The sequence below is a fragment of the Rutilus rutilus genome (assembly GCF_951802725.1).
Source record: "Rutilus rutilus genome assembly, chromosome: 25".
Classification (NCBI taxonomy): domain Eukaryota; kingdom Metazoa; phylum Chordata; class Actinopteri; order Cypriniformes; family Leuciscidae; genus Rutilus; species Rutilus rutilus.
In genome coordinates this window covers 20,184,788-20,207,753 of record NC_140229.1, presented here as the reverse complement: position 1 = coordinate 20,207,753, position 22,966 = coordinate 20,184,788, and the positions used below count along the sequence as shown (strand labels likewise).

The window sequence follows — 22,966 nt, the reverse complement described above, 5'->3', positions numbered from 1 at the left end:
TTTTTTTGTATGTATGTACCAGAAGAATTTAGGAAGTATTTGTAAAAAGCATATATTTAGTCAAAATAGATTTCTTTTTGTTGGATTAAATGAAAAGCTTTTCAGTGATCACATGATTTTGTAAAATAATACTAAACCATACCAATTCCACCACTTTTAAAGTTATAGTGAATCTCATTAAATATGACAACATTAACTCCACAGCTACATGTTGATTGTTAGATGACCCACATGACTTTAATTGTCCTTAGATGAGTTATGTGTGATCACTGATTTCAGTTGCACGGTTGGGTCTTCAGCTCAGACTGTTTTCCCCTGCATTCTTCCTCTGTGTACCAGTGTGACCCAAAGCATTATGGGTGAGCTTCCCAAATGTACTGCCATATTGAAATCTGTACCCTGTTGATATAAAATAACAACTTTTCATTGCTCTTCTACTGGAAAAGACAGCATCACTTCTGGAAAGAACCATGCAGTAATTACCATCTTCACTTACCTGGTATGTGGCCCGTGTAGGAGGGTAGGAAACCTGATTTGGAGGAGTATATTGTGGGTATCTGAGGCAAGCTGGTGGACGACGACTCTTGCAGGTTGAGGGAGGTCTGACGTGCCTTCATTTCCTTGCTAAAGTGGATTAGTGCCTTGTTGGTGATGATGGGATATCCAGTACCAAAGAGGAACCGAGCTTTGGGGACATAGCCAGTAAAACCTGTCAAAATGACAATTGTTAAACATTGGTGCAAAATTCATTAAAATACCTTGGTAATCTTGGTAAGCCCATCTCTGGCTCACCTGAGATGAAATACTTATGTGGGCTGTTATCCTCCATGAAGTACGGGGAGCCTTGTGGCATCCAGGGGTCCGGGGCCTTGTAGGGGGCAGGATCGTTAGATATTGCAATCAGAGGGCTGTTCGATCTTCCAGGCTACAACAAAGGACAACCATTAGATGTAGCTTTGAATTTAAAACTAGATATTGCAAGCTAAAGAAGGTAGCAGATGAATATATCTTTTAAAAAAAATAACAGCATCTATCTAATCAGGGGAGGGGACTTTCACAGCTTGTTTACACAGTTATGTATCACAATGGGGCGATAATTGCCAGAAATCATGTAGTGTTCTGATTGGAGAGCTTGTTTAGTAACAGTTCTTCCTTTCATTCACAGGAATGTGACACTCGACCTGCTTTGATACTGGATATTTAGCGTGTATAATTAAACAGGGTGACCCTACACAGGGGAGCTGTGAAAGAGGAGCAAACCGACTGTGACATCTTACTTTGAAGCCTGGGACGCTGTTGTTGACAGCAAAAGACAGGTCAGCAGAAGCTATACGAAGTCTCTTCTTTTGTTCCTGGCTGAACTCCAATATTGCATCTCGACAGGTTTCTGCATATGTTTTGCAGAAGTAGTTTTGGCGCAATGGAACAAATCCTTGGAGCACAGACAGATATGTTAACAGATTTGCAAACTTGACACCAAGCACTGCAATCTCCCAAGCTGCTAATAACCTGTGTATCCCGGGATCATTTTGTCCAGGTTCCTGTTGCTTCCATGCTGGCTCCTCCAGGTCTCATCGTGGGGCTCTGTGTCCTTCTCTGTGGATGGGAGATGACCGGTATGGAGCACAAGCCTCTGTGAGTGAGATACATCCGGGGAAGTCAGGAGCTTTGCTGTTAATTGACCATAAGTCTGGCCCATGTGATACTTCAGCTGAGGACAGTAGCCTGCATACCTGCACACAACCATCAGCAGAAGTTGGGAATGATGATTATGTTATGGGTATACTATAATATGTCAACCAAGTGGACTGTACATAGTGGACATACACGCATTGCATACAGTCAAACATTTCCACCACAATGTAATTTCCACAATGCATTCTGTGACATAAGTGTCATTTTTTTTAAACAAATTGGGAAAAATGTCTGACTCTTGTCTAATTTTGCTGCTAACATTTTATGTATTCTGTATAGTGTGTTCACACAGAAATTTCCAAAAAGAAAAAGTGCACTTCAAATACCTGGATGATGCACTTAATTATCTGAAAAAACAAAGTGTGGAATATTGGACACTTCATGCACTCAACTGTCGCAGCTTTACTTAGTCTGCGTAGCGGAGGGGAAGGGGCTATCAGACTCCAATGTTGAATGACAAAATAACCTTTTAAAATTCATTATTTAAAAATTATTATTCATACACTACAAGGTTGAGTACATAATGGATAGTATAAGTATAGTAGTGTAATTGTAAGCGTGTTGTGAAACTCAAGTAAGAAGTGACGGTAAGTTACTCCAAGTGATGCTTTTGCTTCACTTCTCACGTGAGCTTGAATTCACAACATGCTGATGTAGCGCTTCACAACTTTCTCATGAACCTGTGTATGACAGTTAAGTTAGCCGGAAGCGTAAAAAAAAGTTTAAAATATTAGTATTTCTCTTACACACACCTATAATTCAGAAGACATTGATTAATCATCTGGGGTTGTAGGGATTATCATCGTGTTTGCTTTGTGTGGTTTATGAAGTGTCAGACTCAGCTTTGTGGGTCCCATACACTTGCATTACATGGACAGAGATGGATTTTTTTTAATAAAAAGCTTAATTTGTGTTCATCTAAAGAAAGAAAATCAAATACACCTTGGATAGCATTTTTATGGAGGATTTTAATGGTTTAAGATTGAAAGTCTGAGTCAAGATTAAATAAATAAAACACAAACAATATAGGCTAGCCTATGCTAAATGAATGATGGAGATTGAAATCCCCTGGGGGATACAGATGGGACATAAAAGTTAGTGAAGTTGGAGAATCACGTAGTGATTTAATATTAGCATTTAGCAAAATTTGTCTCGCCAACCTCTGGGCTGCGTCCTTGCTTGAATTCTGGCCCAGTTCTGGCTGGGTCCTCGGCCCAAAACTGTGCCATTTGGGTCAGGGCCACACACACGCACGCGCACTCACTCACTCACACACACACACACACACACACTCAAGAGGGACAGCTGGCAGTATGCTTCATTTGAAGGTACATTTAGAAAGGTTTGTAGCTAATCAACATAAACCCATACATAAACTATCATTCAAATTAAAGAAAGTGCACCTTTTCAAACTCATAAAAATACCAACCGCTGTGAACTTCTGGAACAAAATAAGTAACAAATCATTTAATAACAATTCAGAGAAATAACTGAGAACTCACCCAGGGATGTATTGCGGGTCGGGTGTCACCAGCACTTTACTGAATTTTGGAGGAAACTTCTCCATCTTTTGAAACCCGCAGCAGTTGTGAGTGTTTGTGTAACGGTTGCTAGTGAGGGAGTCAAGGTGAGCGAGCGTCCGCGTGCCATTACTATGCCAGAGAGCGCGTAATCACATGACGTATGGTGTTCTCTGGTCATCGTGGTGAAAGCACTCGATAAAGTATGCAGCCACCTACATTAAATAAAATAATTATTTGATAAACAAACAGAAAATAAGTTTTCTTACACATATAATTCCAATTAAACTGTTGGATGATAAACTCTGCTCTATCAGCAGTTGTTCTAAACGTCGATATTGACCGGTTTAAAATCGCATGGGCTTGCTGCATTTGGCTGGTACAGTATTGACCCGTTATTAACTTAACATGAGTCATGACCAATCAGTTAGTTGTGATGCTGCAGCCTCTTGTGGATACTAGGAGAAATGCACCCGGATATATTATTTATAGCCACAAAAAGGAAATTGGCTCTAATGAAAAAGGTCAAGCGTTCGTTATCTATAAATAAAAATGATTCCGTTGACCCAAGAGGACAAAACGGGAAATTGATTTGTTTTAGACGTGATATTAAATGGATAGTTCTCCAAAAAATGAGACTTCTGTCATCACTTTACCCTCATAACGCTCCAGTCTCATCCTACACATGCTGATAGATTTGTCGAAACACACGAGATTTCTGAAGAATGAATCTTCACGGGTTGCCCTTTTCAAAACAGTAAGTTGCCAAAACACACACACACACACACACACACACACACACACACACACACACACACACACACAGAGAGAGAGAGAGAGAGAGAGAGAGAGAGAGAGAGAGAGAGAGAGAGAGAGAGAGAGAGAGAGAGAGAGAGAGAGAGAGAGAGAGCACTGTTTTTATGTTCCCTAAAAAATTCAATTAAATGTAAATATTAGTTCACGTGCAGTTAGGGGGAAATTCTGGGCATTCCAGTCGTCGCGTTCAGAAGCGGGGAAAGCATCATCAAAGGCGGTATGTTATAGACTCGACTAAGTTTTTCTTAGATAAGCTATTTGTCTTATAATGGCAATAATTACCCGACTTAAATATCAATACTTAAAGTTCTCAAATTCGGAAGTTCAGAGTAGCTATAGCTATTGATTCAACAATTCAGTCACAGCAGTCTCAAATATGTAGGTTATATTTGCATTTAAAAGTAACAAATAATAATAATAATAATAATAATAATTTTAAAAAAATCTGTAAATAACGACTTAATTGTCTGTTCCTCAGCTATGGTATGGTTTCCAGAAGCTTTGTTGTTGTTGTTGTTGTTGTTGAAATTTACAGGTTGATCCAAACGCTCAGATCCCAAAAGCAAACAACACTGCGCTAATATCCACTGTTTTATCTCCATACTTTATCTTCTTTAAGGAGTCGTTAAAGGGGACATAATCATGAAAATATGACTTTTTCCGTGTTTAAGTGGAAGGCCTTTATATAATCGGGTCCCCGGTGCATCTACTAACCCAGAAAACGTAAAGTCACAACCCAGTAACTTTGTTTTGGTAAGCCTTGCTCTGCAAGCATGTCAAAAATAAAGTGATCAGATCTTATTATAATATTACCGCCCCTTAATCTGCACGTTTCCACCCGGCACCGCCATTTTCGCAAGCGACAACAGTGTAACCAGTTCTAAAGCAATGGCAAAAGTTTGAGCAAAGCATGCAAACTGTTCTGGCATGCAGGCTGCACAGACGGACACAGAACACTTTTTGACCAAAAATGTCACAGCTGTCTTATAAAGACCTCAGGGAACTGTGTCAACTAACTTGTGTAAAAGTTAAACATGACGGACGGTATACATGCAAGTTGATGAGATGAATCAATGTAACTCCACAACAACTATAAATGTATCCACTAACCGAAACGTCCAGGTGCAGTCTAAAATGTAAAACCTCTTCCTGAGTCTCTCTATAAGGCTGCACTCTGCTACTTATCTCTACCCTGGTAATCCAGAGTTCTCGCGAGAGCACAAGTTGAATTTGCTCAGCGAGTTACTCTGGTGTCGAGTAATGATGCTCATTAAATATGCTCCTCGATCTGAGCTGCACTAATCACATCGGGTTATCTGATATAGGCGGGCCAGAGGCGAGCTAAACAGATGACAACAGCCCTGTGATGTCGAAGTCATTAGTAAATATTGCAAGATGGCTATGGATGAATACCAGTTGTTTGAAACAGCTTTGGCCGCTACAACGATCGAGTTAGACTTGGCTTTTTATCTAAAACAGGAACAGAAGACGGCGCTCGAATCGTTCCTTTGCAAGAAGGACGTTTTTGCTGTTTTGCCGACCGGATATTTTAAGAGTATAATCTACCAGTTAGCTCCGCTGGTAGCTGGGGTTTATTGTTGTGATTGGTCGTAGTGTTATCCAATTGCGTGCAGTGAGATTTTCAAATGCATGCTTGGTGCCGCCCCTCGAGCTGGGCGATTTTCATTAATCGACGCCAGACCATTAGGGCCCGTCCACACGGAGACGCGTTTCGCTGTATACGTATACATTTTTATCGTATTGGCGTTTCGTCCACACGGATCCGGCGTTTTGGGAGACTGAAACCGCTATTTTTTGAAACCGGGTCCCAAAGTGGATAAATCTGAAAACGACACCCTTGCGGTTTCGTGTGTACAGCCAATCCGTATATTTTGTGAAACGATGATGTCATCACATCACGTGTCGTCTGTGTCACGAGTAACAGCAACAACAATAAAGGCGGACTTATATGATTGTATTCGTGCTGCAGAAGCTACTAAGCCTACTAGCTTTATTACAGCAAAATCTATTGCTTCTCTGCAACTGTGGTGAGCAAAAAGCGATAATCTTTGTCTTCTTCTTCTTGGTTCGTATACAGCGCGCAAGGTTATGCGCATGCTCAAAGTCTTCTTCTCCGTGTATTGTGTATCTCTGTGGCAGAATTACAGCGCCCCATACTGGTCTGGCATATATACTACACCGTTTTCAGTCGGTTTCAGTGGTTTCGTGTGTACGCAGATATTTCTTGAGACGACGCCGTGTTTACAGAATTTTTTTTTAGAACGAGGAAAAAAAAATATCGGATCGGGAACGCACCGGCTTCGTGTGGACGTGGCCTTAATCTTTTAGATTTAGGTCTGGATTTCCAAGCTAACTTATCTCTGAAATCTGACTGAAATTTGCATGTTTTGTTTTTGAATCTGAAGCTTGTGGATGCATTTAAAGGGACACACACAAAAACGTGGTTTTGCTCACACCCAAAAAGAGGCAACTTTGACAAGCTATAATAAATTATCTGGGGGGTATTTTGAGCTGAAATTTCACAGACACATTCTGGGGACACCATAGATTTATATTACATCCTGTGAAAAGGGGCATATGTCACCTTTAATAGATTGGTGTTTAAGATGCCACGAGCCCAAAGACTTAGTGTAGCCTACACTGTAAGTTTTTAAAACCTTAGTTTAAATGTGTGATATGCAGATTAACCATTGTTCTCAGTGCAGGAGGCCTGTGTCACGGGTTGTGAGTGCGGGCAGACGAAGACGAAAAGGCTGAAGGCTCCAATGTAACAGTTTAATCACAGGTATACTTCAAAGGTACAGACAGGCAGGGTATACACTCAAAACACGACAACTACAGACAAAGACTAACTGAAGGGAACTAAATACTAACACTGATGAACAGAAACAGGTGAGACAGATGATAATTAACAGGACACAGGTGATTTAACTGAACTGATAACGACAGGCGGGAAAACTTAACTAGACAGACATGTGACTAATGACAACAGGAACACAGAACAAGCGTGACATAACTCCCCTCGCCCTCCGGAAGGCGCTGAAGAGGGACCAAGGCGGATCAGGCGGATCAGGCTGTGCAGGCGGCCAGGGCAGAGCCGATGGAGGGAGGAGCCATGGTGGAGGCAGGGCTGACGACTCCAGGGGGCCGACTGACAGAGGCGAGTCAGGTGGTCGAGGAGACCGGGGTGGAGCCGTAGAGCCGACTAGACTGGGAGGACATGGACAGCTCTGGCGACCTAGGCTCAGGTGGGGAACCAGAAGACCACGGCGGAGCCTGAGTGACCGAGGACCAAGGTGAAGACGGAGGGAGTGAGGAGCCCAACAGAGCTAGATGGATGGATGGACGAGGCGAGGGCAGGGCGAGGAGTAACCAAGGCAGAACCGGGGGGACGAGGGAGCCTGGTGGTGACAGGCTCAGGGCTGGGCGGAACCAGCAGCGAAATAGTCTCTGGGCTGGACGGGACCAGTGGCAAAAAAGTATCTGGGCTGGACGGGACCATCGGCAAAGGCAGCTCTGGGCTGGATCGGACCAGCGGCGAAGGCGGCTCTGGGCTGGATGGGACCAGCGGCGAAGAAGGCTCTGCGGGTATGCCGTTAACGGTCTCTGGCTCGGCGGGCATGGTGTGAATGGTCTCTGGCTTGGTGGGCATGGCGTGAACGGTCTCTGGCTCAGCGGGCATGACGTGAACAGTCTCTGGCTCGGCAGGACTGACGTGAAGTGCAGGCTCGGCGGCGGCCATCTTGTCCGGAGACACTGGCTGGGTGGCGGCGGCCATCTTGTCCGGAGACACTGGCTTGGCGGCGGGCATATTGTCTGGAGACACTGGCTCGGCGCTGGACAGGACCAGCGGTGAAGGCTCTGGTTTTGTTCCGGACCGGGACACAACGTACTCCAGACATCGGCGGACTGTATCCCTCCAATTCAGTCCCGTGGCGTCAGGGAGATCTATGGGACGGTCGAAAGTGGCCCCGATCCAGAACAGAGTTTTCAGGCTCTCATCATCCAGGGTGCTGGTGAGGGCAATTTTTACAAACTCTTGAAAAAAAAACTAAAAATCTTTGCTCTCCTGAGCAAGGATGATTATTTTAACCCCGTCATCCATTACGGGCAGTCTGTAGTTCTGTCACGGGTTGTGAGTGCAGGCAGACGAAGACGAAAAGGCTGAAGGCCCCAATGTAACAGTTTAATCACAGGTATACTTCCAAAGGTACAGACAGGCAGGGTATACACTCAAAACACGACAACTACAGACAAAGACTAATGGAGCCTTCTCGTGCTATGGTAATTATGGTAAATACCAAAAGCCGACGTGGAGAATGCACATGAACACCCCCTCATGTGGGATTTTCCACTGGGCAGCTCGTAGAATATTTTGATGCACGAGTTGCCGAGATAACCTTTGACCTTTTCAAAATGGCGGAGAGCAACGCAAGAGTCGTGAATGGTAAGCATTGTACACAATTAAACGTTTTTTGCTACTGTTAGCGGATAGTTTTTGTAGCCTATACAAATGTTGTGTCATTAACAATTGTAATATAATGCGTTAACCGTTACCGGTTTGGTGTTACCTACCCAGAGCAGATGCTAGCTAGCAGTCAATAGGAACCTCCTAGTAATGAGCGGTCAGGCAATTTACTCATGTGAATGTATTTTGTCTGTAGTGTACGCCAGCGACACCATGATTTACTGGGACCAGGAAATGACCCAGCCCATAACTCAAATGCTCTATCAACGGGAAGGAGAAAGTACCCTGTACATGGACCATGATTTCACCACTGCTAACTAATAACTAGTCTGGATCTGTGAGTCCATCTTTTCCCTACATTACGACAACAAAAGCACTTGAACACAACACACTGGTAAATACCAGTTCACAAGTGGAAAATATAATCTTTTCCATAGCACATGAAGGCTCCATAACTGAACTGAAGGGAACTAAATACTAACACTGATGAACAGAAACCGGTGAGACAGATGATGATAATTAACAGGACACAGGTGATTTAACTGAACTGATAACGACAGGCGGGAACACTTAACTAGACAGACATGTGAATAATGACAACAGGAACACAGAACAAGGGTGACAGCCTGAGGTCTGGATCCCCTTAAAGAGTCAATGGACCTCTATGAAATGTGTTGACATTGCTGTGGCCAGTTTCTTCTTTACACCTTAACATGAGCAAAAACCTATTTAGGTCCAGCATAACTTTAATTGAAGTCCAATTTTATTATGTACAATCATAATGGCATGAATAATAAAAATTAATAACATAGATTGTTGTCTTAATTCCATAAACCCAATCACCCTGAATTAAATTTCTTCGTTGGAGTGCATTATACATTTGCTTTGCATATCATTATTAGTGTTTAACCCTTTCACACGTAAGTTTAAAATATTCTGGCTGACCCCCCAGCGTGAGTTTTTCAAGGCCACCGTTATTTAGAATGTGTCACTTTATGGTTTCCATGGTGACGCGTCATTGCTTGTCACGTGACACACCGGCAGCAACAACAGAGCTGAATGAATGATGATCTGCTTTTATGTTATTTTTCCTTTTTTATTAAAAATATTCACAAATTTGTATCTGATATTCCTATTGTCAAATATATGCAAGTGGAAGTGTTTTGTTGTTTAAACACCTTTATAACGATTGATGCGCGATGGACGCCGCCATCTTAGTTTGTGCCGCAGACGCAGTTCAGAGAATTGGATCTGTTGGATTTACGACACGTGAATTCATGCACTTCTCCCGAAATACGTAAAAGTAAGTTGCTGGTGAACTGGGAGAAGAATAGAGTAAACTTTAAAGTTACTTACACAATGTGTATCTGATGTGAATAAAACGTGTCTAATTATAATGGAAAGGATTATTATTGCTTCTTCCTTTGACATCAGTGTGTATTTTACAAACTCTAAATGTATTGTTTTTTTTAGTACTTATATGTCTGAAACCTAAAATAAACATTATGTGGTTGAAAACACTGAAAAGTTGTGATATATGACAGCTCTGAGCGCGCCTGTCTCTGGCTCAGCGCCAGCCAACGTGCGAAAGCACATTTGAATTTAGCAGTTGATCACGTCATGCAATGACCGTTCTAATCACACCGGTGTGATCGTACGCTCCAGGGACCAGTCTAGACTGATCACACCGGTGTGATCGTATGTGCGAAAGGGTTAAAGGGGTCATATAATGGTACATGCACTTTTACAAGTTGATTGTACTGAAATGTGTGTTGACAGTGCCTGTACACAACCATCATATAATGATAATAATCCATCCAGTGTTTTTTTTTTTTTATCTCCTTATATGTTTTCTCCCATCTCAAATCAAGCCGTTCGACCTAGTGACGTCACACGGTCGGACGCCCCTCCCACGATTGTTGATTGACAGCAGCGTTTCAACACAGACCCGCCCTCGCTCGTGGGCGAGCTGTCTGTCATCATAGTCCGTGCGTCATTGTTGATACGCTGGAGCACTGTCTATGAGCAGAATGGCGTCTAAGCGATTGTGGTGTTCTGTTCTTGGGTGCAATAAGGAACACAGCAGTCATTTTGATGTTCCTAAATCTGAACCGCTGAAGATGCAGTGGCTGAGTTTTGTATTCAAAGGGAATATTCCCCACGATCAGCGTCAATGCTTTCATGTTTGCGCGAATCATTTCACACACCAGACTGCTTTACAAAGGAGGGTCAGTATAAAGCTGGTTTTGCTAAGAAGCTGCTCCTGAAAAAAGGATCGGTACCAACTATTCGTGTTCCTGCTGCACCTCCAGAAGAAGAAGTGAGTGTAACGTTTTATTAACCTTTATATTAATATTTATATTAATCTTTGCAAATCGCTAGCACGCGTCACGATGAATAATCACTATTTTTACACTCAGGGTACATTACGGCATGTTTTCTATGTACGACGTTCTCAATATAATTCATAATCCCACGTTTATAATGAACAACGCGTTATGGTTATTGTGTTATTATTACAAACGGTGTACGCACCGAACAGAGGGGCGGGGTGAGCAAAGCTCATTATCATTTAAAGACACATGCACTTAGGGCTGTAGTCAAGACCACCTTTGTCGAGTCCAAGACAAGTCCAAGACCAGGACTAGTCGAGTCCAAGTCAAGACCGAGTCCAAAGAGGTTCGAGTCCGAGTCAAGACCGAGTCCAAAAAGGTTCGAGTCCGAGTCAAGACCGAGTCCAGGACAGGGAAAAAAAAGTCTGCTAAAAAAATATAGGCTATAGCCTATAGAAATTAAATCACTATGTAATAATGAAATAATGAATAATTTTAATTTTATTTAAAATAATTGACAAATTCAAAAAAAAAAAAAAAAAAAAAAAATTATATAGGCCTAAAGGAGCACACACATTCGTTTCGACTGTCTGATCAGCCTCACATTCTGTTCCTGTCAATCATACACGCGATGTCAACCAATTAAACTGCATGAGGGAAGGCCGAGCCAACTCACAGACACACACACACACACAAGAGATGCGGATAAACCGCTAACCGCGGATCGGGCGGATGACGTGATGAAAAATAATATTTTAATTAAATTCAGGCGGGTGGCGGCTGAAGCAATCAAATGAAAAAAGTTTGCCACTAAGCAAACCTGCAAGTTATGAGCTGGGTTATTTTGTTTCGATATTTGCTATATTTTAAAACAGCCAGTCATTGGAGCCTAACGTTACCACTCGTGGAATAGGCAAAGAAAGAAAGGTAAGAAAAAAAGTCGGAAACCTTTGCCCATTAATTAGATGTGCAAGGCAAGCAGGCTAGTTTTCGGGGTGTTATGGGCAATCAAAAAATGTGAATATTCACGTTGCACTAGCGGTGGACTTTCAGCGAGTTTATTTAAACATTTATTTTTAAAGAGCCGTTTGTGAGTCAAAAGAGCCGGCTCTTTTCAGTGAGCTGAGTGAAACGAGCCGGCTCACGAAAAAGACCCGAAATGCCCATAGTTATTAAGTGGCCAGTGTTTCACTTTCCCTCCAATAATATTTTGTTTTAATATCGCGGCGACGTATGTGTGATTACTGGGAACATAATAAAGACTCCTGGACTCGGTCGAGACCAAAAGCCATATTTGGCAAGACCAGTGGCCGAGACCGAGACAAGTCCGAGTCCGAATACCAGCGAGTCCGAGACAAGTCCGAGACCATAGAAAAACGGTCTCGAGTCCGGACTCGAGTCCAAGACCGGACTCGAGTACTACAGCCCTACATGCACTTAAACGGCGTGCTGAAAACAGAGCTGTTTTTGACCAGGTAAAATGAGTGTTTTCTTACAATACTAATGAGAATTTTTAATTAAAGTATATTGCAAACTTTTAATTTAGACCCTAAAGAATCATATTAGCTTGTACAAAAATGGCATTATATGACCCCTTTAACAGTTTTTCTCTGATGTTGCATACTTTCATTTTTCCTACACAGAGAGGAATGCTGATGTTATCAATGGAGAGGAATGTCTATTCCTCTGTGCAGCTTCTGCATAGCTGTGAAATTAATGCAACTCCATGGTCCTAGTTTCAGTGAATTCTTTTTATACACTGAACAAAATTATAAACGCAACACTTTTGTTTTTGCCCCCATTTTTCATGAGCTGAACTCCAAGATCTAAGACTTTTTCTATGTACACAAAAGGCCAATTTCTCTCAAATATTGTTCACAAATCCGAAAATCAGTCAGTATCTGACCATCGTTTGCCTCACGCAGTGCAACACATCTCCTTCGCATAGAGTTGATCAGGTTGTTGATTGTGGCCTGTGGAATGTTGGTCCACTCCTGGCTGTGGGAAGTTGCTGGATATTGGCAGGACCTGGAACACGCTGTCATATACGCCGATCAAGAGCATCCCAAACATGCTCAATGGGTGACATGTCCGGTGAGTATGCTGGCCATGCAAGAACTGGGATGTTTTCAGCTTCCAGGATTTGTGTACAGAATCCTTGCAACATGGGGCCGTGCATTATCATGCTGCAACATGAGGTGATGGTCGTGGATGAATGGCACAACAATGGGCCTCAGGATCTCGTAACGGTATCTCTGTGCATTCAAAATGCCATCAATAAAATGCACCTGTATTCGTTGTCCTTAACATATGCCTGCCCATACTATAACCCCACCGACACCATGGGCCACTCGATCCACAACGTTGACATCAGCAAACCGTTCACCCACACAACGCCATACACGCTGTCTGCCATCTGCAAAAGTGCCAGACGCCATCGAATGTGAGCATTTGCCCTCTCAAGTCGGTTACGACGACGAACTGCAGTCAGGTCGAGACCACGATGAGGACGATGAGCATGCAGATGAGCTTCCCTGAGACGGTTTCTGACAGTTTGTGCAGAAATTCTTTGGTTATGCAAACCGATTGTTGCAGCAGCTGTCCAGGTGGCTGGTCTCAGACGATCTTGGAGGTGAAGATGCTGGATGTGGAGGTCCTGGGCTGGTGTGGTTACACGTGGTCTGTGGTTGTGAGGCCGGTTGGATGTGCTGCCAAATTCTCTGAAACGCCTTTGGAGACGGCTTATGGTAGAGAAATGAACATTCAATTCACAGGCAACAGCTCTGGTGGACATTCCTGCAGTCAGCATGCCAATTGCACGCTCCCTCAAAACTTGGGACATCTGTGGCATTGTGCTGTGTGATAAAACTGCACATTTTAGAGTGGCCTTTTATTGTGGCCAGCCTAAGGCACACCTGTGCAATAATCATACTGTCTAATCAGCATCTTGATGCCACACCTGTGAGGTGGATGGAATATCTCAGCAAAGGAGAAGTGCTCACTAACACAGATTTAGACAGATTTGGTAACAATATTTGAGAGAAATAGGCCTTTTGTGTACATAGAAAAAGTAAGTCTTAGATCTTTGAGTTCAGCTCATGAAAAATGGGGGCAAAAACAAAAGTGTTGCGTTTATAATTTTGTTCAGTGTTTATGTATATAAATTATATCCCATGATCAAATGAGTCTGAAGTATAATTTCTCCAAACATGAGTTGGTTCTTTTAAAGTGTAAGTTGCAGGTTAACCACCACAGCCAATTAATGTGTAAATTAAGTGCTCTATATATATATATTTAATTATTTCTGTCTTAAAATGCATTAAAATAACATTTATTGGGGTTTCTTCAAAGGTAGCGTGTTTTTTCAGTTACTGGGTGATGACGTCACAAGAGGAACTCGCAACCCATACTCTGCTAGATTCTTACTGTAGTGTACTGCTAGTCTCATCGGCGCCTCAAACGTCATGTAATACCCTTCCTCAATCCACACGTTATCAATTTCTCACGATTTAATTAGCGATGTTTATTGTCAGAAAAGAAAAAGAGAGATCGATGTTCCCATCACTGTGTTTGTGTGGGCTATGCCACCCAATTGAATCAGCAGTGGAGAGTGTGTGCTGCCGTGAGGTGAACGCGTTTTGGAGTTTACTGGAACAGCTCGACCTGCGACCGGCTGATCTGACGTGCCTGAACCCGTTTGTTTTGCGAATAGCGTATTCTCATTTCAGGCAGGATCACGGTCCCCTTGAAGTCAGCACACACGAGTATGTTTACAATGGAGTTATTTTATCCATAATTTTTTTTTATCAAATAAAACATACAACCAACTTTTCTGAAGTTATGTAAGAATATAGCTGTTAGCGTACGGTAACTCTACTAGTGAGTTCCTCTTATGACGTCACGCCCCATCTAGTGGAAGGGAGCGGGAGCGGTTAAAACCACTGTTAAAAGTGCCAACTTTTCATATTATATCAGCATTTTGGTATAAAAAACAATGGTGGGCGGTTCTTATCTTTATGTTTAATAAACACATTGCATTATATTACTTCGTGAAAAATTTAACCTGCAACTTACACTTTAAACAAATTTGGTTACCAAATGAACAATGCTTAACTTTAATTGTTACAAATACAGTTTTCGTTCATTTCTCTTGTGTATTGTATATTTATGAATTTGCAAAGTACCATCATATTATGTTGGATTAAGAGCATAAACATGTCTAGAACATTGGAGGACAAAACTCATTTTTCGTCTAATGTATGTTTTTTGTCTCATCACATTCAGTTATGAATTACTGCATATTACTGTCGGTCATTTAACATTTCTACAGTAAAACACATGTCAAATATTAAATGTTTAGCTACTTAAATCGGCCTTTTACCTCTTTACCAGACCGGTAAAACTGAAGTAGCCTATCCCACTGGAATTCTTTTTTGATTTGATTGGCCATCTCAGTCATTTTGCATTGTTGAGCACAGTTCGACTACTGAGGAAGACCACCCTAAAAACTTTGTATCATCCTAACAACAAACAAAACTGTGCATAATTAAGTGTAGCAAGTATATAAAATATTGCCCATATCTGAGCATCGGGGGTGTGTATGGAGGTGTACTTGTTCCCAATAATGTCTATGGTGGCCCTGTGTTGGATAATTTGTGATGTTTTCAATGCTATGGAGACATTTGCTTATTCCTCTCAGTATACATATCAGCAGTTCCTTTGTTTAAGGGCTTTGTGAAAGTTTCAACACCCTCATACATGTCTTGACAGATCTGAGCTCAGGATTGTAGGAACGGCACCAGAAGTGGAGCATTTGTCAGAAGCTGATTGAGAAACATAGGAGTTGGAATGTGGGCGGCCCTTGAAAGGTGTTTTTAGTTCAATGTGACAAAAACCGACCTGCAAGTTTCTAGTCAGTTGTGAGAAAGTCAAGGTGCTGCGAGGAGGTTCACATGTTCTGATTGACTACGAGAGCCTGAAGATAGAAATACAATACTGGAAGAGAGAAATTCATTATCAATGAACCTATATAGGAATTTTGGGAATCTTCTTGAGAGTTGGGTGACTGAAGGCTACCCGGATTTGCACTATCAGTCGGGACATGGTGTGGACATATTAGACTCGGTGTCTAGGGACTCCGTCCCATTATCCAGTGTAAAATCGGAATCCGAGGACTCAGGATTTGAGACGGTTAGTACAACTCCCTGCCATTCTCACCAGTGTAGTGCACTGACATCTGATGCATCACACCCAGTTTTTGGCTCTACAGTGGATTATGTTCAACCTTCATCCCCGTCTCCTTCTATTTGCTCCTCCTCATCCTCATGTGTCTCTCTCAGCTCTGTGGCTCCAAAATCAACATTTCTGAAGGTGGAGCAAGCTTTGAGAAGGACAGAACATCCCTCATGGATAGAATCTTTGCACCAGATGGAAAGGGGGGCAACTGGCCCACTGTATCGCTGTAACACAGCCTCTTTTCCAACCAACTGTCACCCAACCAGCTCCAGACCACATCATCAGTTTGCCCGCCCAAGGAGAACACATTCACAACCTTCAGATCCCAAGAAAGCAGAGCTCTACAGAAAAATTCTTAAAAATGACCAGCATTGCCCACCTTTAGACAGCCAGTTTGCGGTAAGCAGTCAAAATCTACTTCCTTTAAAGATGTTTGTTTTTAATACATCACAGTACAATAGAAAGAGACTGCAAATCTAAAATATAAACATTTTCATATTCACTGAAACCATTTTGCTACAATAGGGAACACTGGTTAGCATATCTGTTTATTTGCCATAAAATAGTTCACTTTTATGACTAATGTAATCTTGCTGTTCCACCTGTGAACACGTGCTTTGCTACCTCATTGTGAGCTGCTTCATAGGCACTTGACACATACATTACATGCTCATTTTATTTTATGTCACTCACTTGACATCAGACACTCCTCACATTCCTCACACTCCAGAATTACTTACCTGGTATTTGCACCAGGTAGACTTCATGTACTGTATTGTTGCATGTCTTGGAAAACAGACTTTAGTTATAGTAGTTGTAATGTGCACCAGTAACATGAAATAGGAATTAATCATTTCCTAATTATATCAAATAATTTACCATTAAAGTTAAATTGACAGCCCTAATATAAAGACACGCTATACCATTCAAAAGATAGGGATTGGTATGATTTGACATAAGTCTTTTATGCTCACCAAGACTGCATTTGTTTAATCAAAAAAATAACGTGAATTAATATAACATTTTAAAATAACTGTTTTCTATTGTGATACATTTTAAAATGTAATTTATTCCTTTATCTGAAATCATTCTGATATGCTTTTTTGATGCTCAAGAAACATTTCTTATTAATATCAAAGTTGAAAACAGTTGCTGCTTAATATTTGGAAACTGTGATACATTTTTTCAGGTTTTTTTTTATAATCTGAATTATGAATAGAAAGTTCAAAAGAAAAGCATTTTGAATATGTTGCAACAATATAATTGTCTTTACTATCACCTTTGATCACTTATGCATTTGCAATAATGCAATTGATCAATACACACACACACACACACACATAACATAACATACATATATCTATATGTATGTATGTATGCATATATATGAATTGCTTAAAAGGCTGATTCATGTATTAGTTGAATGTGATTTTCGAAGCTGTTTTCGACATATTAGACAAAAAAGGAGTTTCAAGAAATGTTCAAGTCCTTGATCCAAGATATGATGTTTTTTTTTTTTCAAAAAATTACATAAATCTCCCCAGGAGTAACAGGTGAAATGGTCAAGGTCAAAGGCATAGAGCTCTGAATGCACTTTGCCTGTGTCATGTGAGTCTTAATGGTCAAGAAATGACAAGCAGTCTTCAAGTTGCAAAACCTTTTATGACTAGCCCAGGTACATAATATATTATAACATAGTACATAATGTTACCCCTTACATATTCAACCACACTGAAACACGTGTTTGAATCTTTCTTGAACACACACAATGCACATACACAGTCTAGACATCCTTTCTATGGTCTCTGGTGTGGATCTGTGTCATGCCATGTTAAACAAGCGCTCTAAGACTGTGAACCGGTCGGTTCAGGTGAGAGGAGTGACTGGAATGGTGCCAGCAGGCTGAGAAGAATGATAGAGATTTGTGCGGGGCATGTCTGAACGTTATCACTTCAACGGGAACCCTGGGGGAAAGAAAACTCTATAGAACCATAACCGAAACAATCTTTTCATTCTAATATGGAAATAACTAATGTCTTCCTTGTATTATTTTGAAAGAGATTGGGTGTTAAAAGTCACCAGAGAGTGTTTATAGTGTAGTTGTTGCATTTTTTAAAATAGAGTCTAGAGGGGCTAATTGTCACATGAGGAAGTGGTCACAAAGTTTATAGAGTGGTGCAGAGATGACGTCAAATCCCGGAAGACTAATTCGCCCCGGCGGTTCTCTCAACGTAAACTGCACACACTCACACCCCAAACTGTCTTATCTAGTTACTTATTAGAGACACACGTATTCAAAGATAAACATAACTGCTTCAAAATTTGTGTTTTGGGGGGTGCAGTTTACATTGTAGTATAAAACTTCAAAGTATCATCAAGTTATGTTTACCACAGGCTTTATTTTACTCATAAATTGAAAAACACCATTATAAAACCCCATGGGAAAATCATGAGGGAACCAGCGGTGATTTAATAACTCAGTAACTCATAATCTTGACTCAAACTGTTTTTTTATGTTGTATGTTTAATGTTTGTGAATTATGTCCTTCAAATTTAAAATCAACATTAGTTTATATTAGCTAGTGTTCTCAATAAAAACCACACTGACATACATTCAGACAAAGGTCAACTATATTCAGGTAGATTTTAACTGAAAGGTTGAACTGGTTTCAGAAATAGTCAGATGTAGTCATTGTATAATTCACATTCTGGTCTTTATTAATGTGAATTGTGGGTTTTTTATGTTAAAATACTTTTTTCTATCTCAGCTTTATATGCAGAGTCAATCACAAGCCGTTTGTCGGTTGATTTCCCTGTAAAGTGCCAACACTGTGGCGTTATCCAAACATTACTCAGTTTAATCAGCAGCATTATCTCAGGCTACGTCTTAATCCGGATAGATTTGAAAACGAGAGTTTTCGTTTCAAAACACTCTCCGACCACACTAGCGTTTTCAAGCATTTTCCAAAAGTGTCTCCTCCACACTGAAACATTTGAAACCGTTAAATTCAACTTACAGAGCATGCGCAAACCCTCATAAAAGCTCACTGAGATGATACAGACGGAACAGACATAAAAAAGTTATCCCGCAATTCTTCTGGCATGATCATTTTATTTGGCAAAATATCTCATGATTCACTGATGCGTACAGGTCGCACTTGCTCACCATTATATGTTTGGTCTAAAACTCAAATGCTCTCATGTTTTACCGCAGGACAGCAAATGTGAGTGAATTTTGTCATCTTTGCAGGACTGTGATATGAAGAGTGTGCAAAGTAACATATTTTAGCAACTGTGTGAAAGTGAATAGCACGTAACAGGCACAATACCAGTATAAACATGAATATATATGGGTTCAATATTGTGTCACATGACTAAACTTACATCATCGGTTTCAATACCTCCGTTTTCACAGTCCGCACTACAACCAGTGTGTCTCAGTGTGGACGGAAGGCCAAAACGGAGAGAAAAATATGTGTTTTCAAACGAAACCGTATTAGTATGGACAACGCCTAAGCCAAATGCATAAATCTGGGGGTGGGACTATCTGTTTATTCAACCAATGGCTGAAAGGTGGCGTGTCAAACATTCAGTCATCATTTTAGTAAATCCGTTTCACGCGCTTCTGCTTTAACATTTTTTATTTGCATTCACTTCCTTTAAACGGACTTCAGAAGCTCTGCTTCCCTATGTTGAGATTTTCATTTGTTCAAACACCTCAGAGCAGCACAGAATAGACGTTCATATCTGTAATCTGTAAACTATTTAGTAATAACATTAGCGAAATCTGAAGATCATGTTTAACATTTTATACAGTACAAATAATGTTCTTTGATTAGCTTTTGCCTTTTATATCCCACCAAATTAGTTGATAAAAAGCTGTACTGTTGCCAACACTGGGAATCTTAATGAATACAGGTCTGGATCTCTCTGTCTCAGCAGTTTGCAGACGGTGATCAATACAGGCTGGACAAGCTCTCTCCAGGGTTGCTGTACCTGGAGCAGGTGTGCAGGATGCTGGAGAACATCGCAAAGCTACAGCAGCAAAACCACAGCCTGCAGAAGGAGTTGGAGATCCTGAAGAGTCAGCATGCTGAAAAAGAGGTTAGAGACATTGATATATCTAACAAAAGTAGCTTTTTAGGTCTTATAACTCTCTAAAGACTTTCCAGTTCTGTCAAGTCGGTGTCAAATGACTTCTTATTGTTTCCTGAAAACTGAAAGCTCACATTTCCAGCACATTTACTCTCTAACTTAATGTTTTCAGTGTGTAAGCTTTCATAAGGAGGAAATAAGTTATCCAGCCAGTCAAAGTTTACAGATTCTGGGTCATGAAGATCCAGACAGTGGATCGTCTCGCCTAAAGGAGCCCAAAGGGTTTCGGCGCAGATCAGTATCTGACACTCAAGCAGCCGTCAGCCGTCACAGTGAGTCTCTATTGTTTTTGACAGATTAACTCAGTATTAGTTTAAATATGTTAAAAAGAGACATTCTGGCTTTAGTGGATGTCTGTTAAAAAGAAATGTCTGCCCTACAGGGAGAGCAAGGTTTGCTCAAGACAAACCTATTGCAGATACCGTAGTCGAGGAGCCTGAGGGTAAAGATCCTGTAAGTGAACAGTGATAATATCATTATAGATATTAAAGGAATAGATTGACCTAAAATGAAAACTCTGTCATTTACTCACACCGATGTCTTTCGCAAACCTTTATGAACGGAGTTATTAATAACAGACTATTATAAAAAAGCTTCATTTTTTTCCATACAATAAAGGAAATGTTGACCTTGATATTTTCATTTAATAGCCTAATGACTTTAATTTCTGTCTTTTCCTCATATTAAGCTATAGTATGGCTTCAGAAGACTTATATTATAATGGCTTATAAAGTCATGGACTTATGTTACTTTTCAAGCCCCGCTTCCTTATCCATATTCCGTTTTTATTTGTGTTGCACTGAAAAAAGAAATTCATACAGGTTTGGAACAACATGAGGTGTGTAAATAATGACTGGATTTTTGTTAATTTTAGAATAGCATTAGTATTAGCAGCATGAAAATGTGGATGTTGGAAGTTATTATAATATCACTGTTCCTCTCTTTGTTAAACTAGCTACTGGAAAATGAACACAAAAAACTAAGTAAGATCCAAAGGCTGAAATTTACATCATTTAGAAGGCAGGGAACACAACAGTCTGACAGCGAAAGTAAAAGGTAAGAATTCAAGAAAATCAAAGTCAGATTTTTTTTTCCTCTTGATTGACAACAATTTTATATGATCCCTGTTTTAATGATTATGTAACATTTGATCATTTGTTAATGTAGATTTATTAAGTGTATCTTCATAAATGTTCCTTTACTCAAAGCTTTCAGCCCAAGAAGAAAACAAAACTGCCAAATATTTTCAGGAGGAGAACGATAACCACACGTCTATGACATTCAGGAGGTCACACTGATGCCTAGTGATGGTGTTTCTAAGTAGTCATACACCTCCCATTTAGCTGAGGATTATGGCACTATTGTGTAACTGTGTGTTTTAGTCAAGTCCTTTACACTTAAAAAAGTACTGAGTAGTACTAATAATCTTCATGTACTTAATTGTTCTGTGGAACTGCCAATGCACTTTTTATTTGTTATATTTGCTACAGAGACAGCGACATAGTGTCGGTCCAGATCTGGCCCACATCTGGTACGTGAGGAATCCACGTGTACCAGATGTGGGCCGGATCTGGGCCGACACTATGTCGCTGTCTGGGTGTGGTGCATTTGCATGCACTGCAAATCGTTGTAATTGTTTCACTTTCATCGCTGTATCCTTTCATTTTGATTTAGTATATTATCATTGATCATGTCAATCTCAGCGTATCAACCATTGCTGCTAAAACAGTTTTTCTTTTACCTTCTTTTGTACTTGTAAAGTGTTTTAATAATAATTTTTTATGTAATAAAATATACAATATACATCTGTGTTTGCAGGTTTACATCCTGTCGCATATACAGTAAGATTACATTGCCCTAGCAGAATTTGATATTTGCATTTTTTGTTTTTTTGCATTGATACAGTTTTTAATATATTCCACAATACAAAAAAATTACTGAATGTATCCACAATATGCACAATATGAATTTATACACAACTATCACAAAAGGCTGCAAACAGTCATTGATGCTTAAGGAGGTAGTAAACTTTTGAACATGATCATTTGTTTTGGCTTGTGGAATATATGTAAATATGTGTATATGTATTTGTAATGTCAGTTATCTCCATCAGGTCAGTGATAAACAAAATGTACTTTTTCAGATTCGTACTTTACTTAAATATTTTTTTAATGATTAAAAAAAAAAAGAAGATTTTTTTGTTTTCTAATTCTGTTTCTAAGGCTGCATCCTAAATTGCATACTTCTCTACTATATAGTAGGTCAAAAACAGTATGTGAAAAGAGTACTAGTATGTACAAATTTAAAAGTTGGCAAAAAGTTCCAGGATGACCTGCTACAACCAAGATTCTAAAGTGCGCATCCAATGGACAGTTAACTAGGAATGTGCCCGAAGCCTAAATCCAAATTCGGAAAGGCACGGTAAATGAGTAGTGCATTCTACGGAGCTCCTAAAGGAGGCTTGCTGGGGTAGTCGGTTACAGTACAGTACATCAGATATAACTTTTCACAATATGATAGTAAGAAGAGATGACTCAGGATTATGTTGGAGAATTTGGTGTGCAACAGATCCTGAGCGTCATTGACAAATATCTTATCTTGTAAAATATCTGGTATGTACTGTCACTCCCTATACACAGACTACTCGTGATCGCTAATTCAAAAGCCAAAGTGAAAAGTGCACGCATTCAAAAGTAATAAAGAACTACTGTATAAAGAACATA

The 22,966-nt window shown here is 40.4% G+C and overlaps 2 protein-coding genes across 3 annotated transcripts; one reads left to right on the top strand and one right to left on the bottom strand.

The window, feature by feature from the left end:
• Positions 1-7: 7 nt before the first annotated feature.
• Positions 8-3,630, bottom strand: cimip2b (ciliary microtubule inner protein 2B). Its single transcript, XM_084401010.1, has 6 exons — positions 3,198-3,630; positions 1,510-1,733; positions 1,278-1,432; positions 793-925; positions 497-709; positions 8-399 (listed from the first exon to the last, which is right to left on the bottom strand). The coding sequence occupies exons 1-6, from the start codon at positions 3,260-3,262 to the stop codon at positions 296-298; spliced, it is 894 nt and encodes a 297-aa protein (XP_084257136.1). The 5' UTR covers positions 3,263-3,630; the 3' UTR covers positions 8-295.
• A 12,138-nt stretch (positions 3,631-15,768) lies between these two features.
• LOC311285375 (uncharacterized protein) lies at positions 15,769-21,658 on the top strand. 2 transcript variants are annotated; one of them, XM_084401008.1, is made up of 7 exons: positions 15,769-16,043; positions 16,193-16,487; positions 20,031-20,192; positions 20,356-20,515; positions 20,626-20,696; positions 21,199-21,299; positions 21,452-21,658. In XM_084401008.1, the coding sequence occupies exons 2-7, from the start codon at positions 16,281-16,283 to the stop codon at positions 21,519-21,521; spliced, it is 771 nt and encodes a 256-aa protein (XP_084257134.1). In that variant the 5' UTR covers positions 15,769-16,043; positions 16,193-16,280; the 3' UTR covers positions 21,522-21,658. The 2 variants fall into 2 exon arrangements, with proteins under 2 accessions (XP_084257134.1, XP_084257133.1); XM_084401007.1 differs by having other exon boundaries at positions 15,769-16,487.
• The last annotated feature ends 1,308 nt before the right edge of the window (positions 21,659-22,966 follow it).

Excerpts from the sequence above, each read along its gene's own strand:
- cimip2b (XM_084401010.1), bottom strand. The coding sequence starts at position 3,262 with ATGGAGAAGTTTCCTCCAAAATTCAGTAAAGTGCTGGTGACACCCGAC. Across the intron at positions 1,734-3,197 it reads GACCCGCAATACATCCCTGG|GTATGCAGGCTACTGTCCTC; the intron begins GTGAGTTCTCAG and ends GGTTGTGTGCAG. Across the intron at positions 1,433-1,509 it reads AATGATCCCGGGATACACAG|GATTTGTTCCATTGCGCCAA; the intron begins GTTATTAGCAGC and ends CTGTGCTCCAAG.
- LOC311285375 (XM_084401007.1), top strand. The coding sequence starts at position 15,873 with ATGAACCTATATAGGAATTTTGGGAATCTTCTTGAGAGTTGGGTGACT. Across the intron at positions 16,488-20,030 it reads CTTTAGACAGCCAGTTTGCG|TTTGCAGACGGTGATCAATA; the intron begins GTAAGCAGTCAA and ends CTGTCTCAGCAG. Across the intron at positions 21,300-21,451 it reads TCTGACAGCGAAAGTAAAAG|CTTTCAGCCCAAGAAGAAAA; the intron begins GTAAGAATTCAA and ends CTTTACTCAAAG.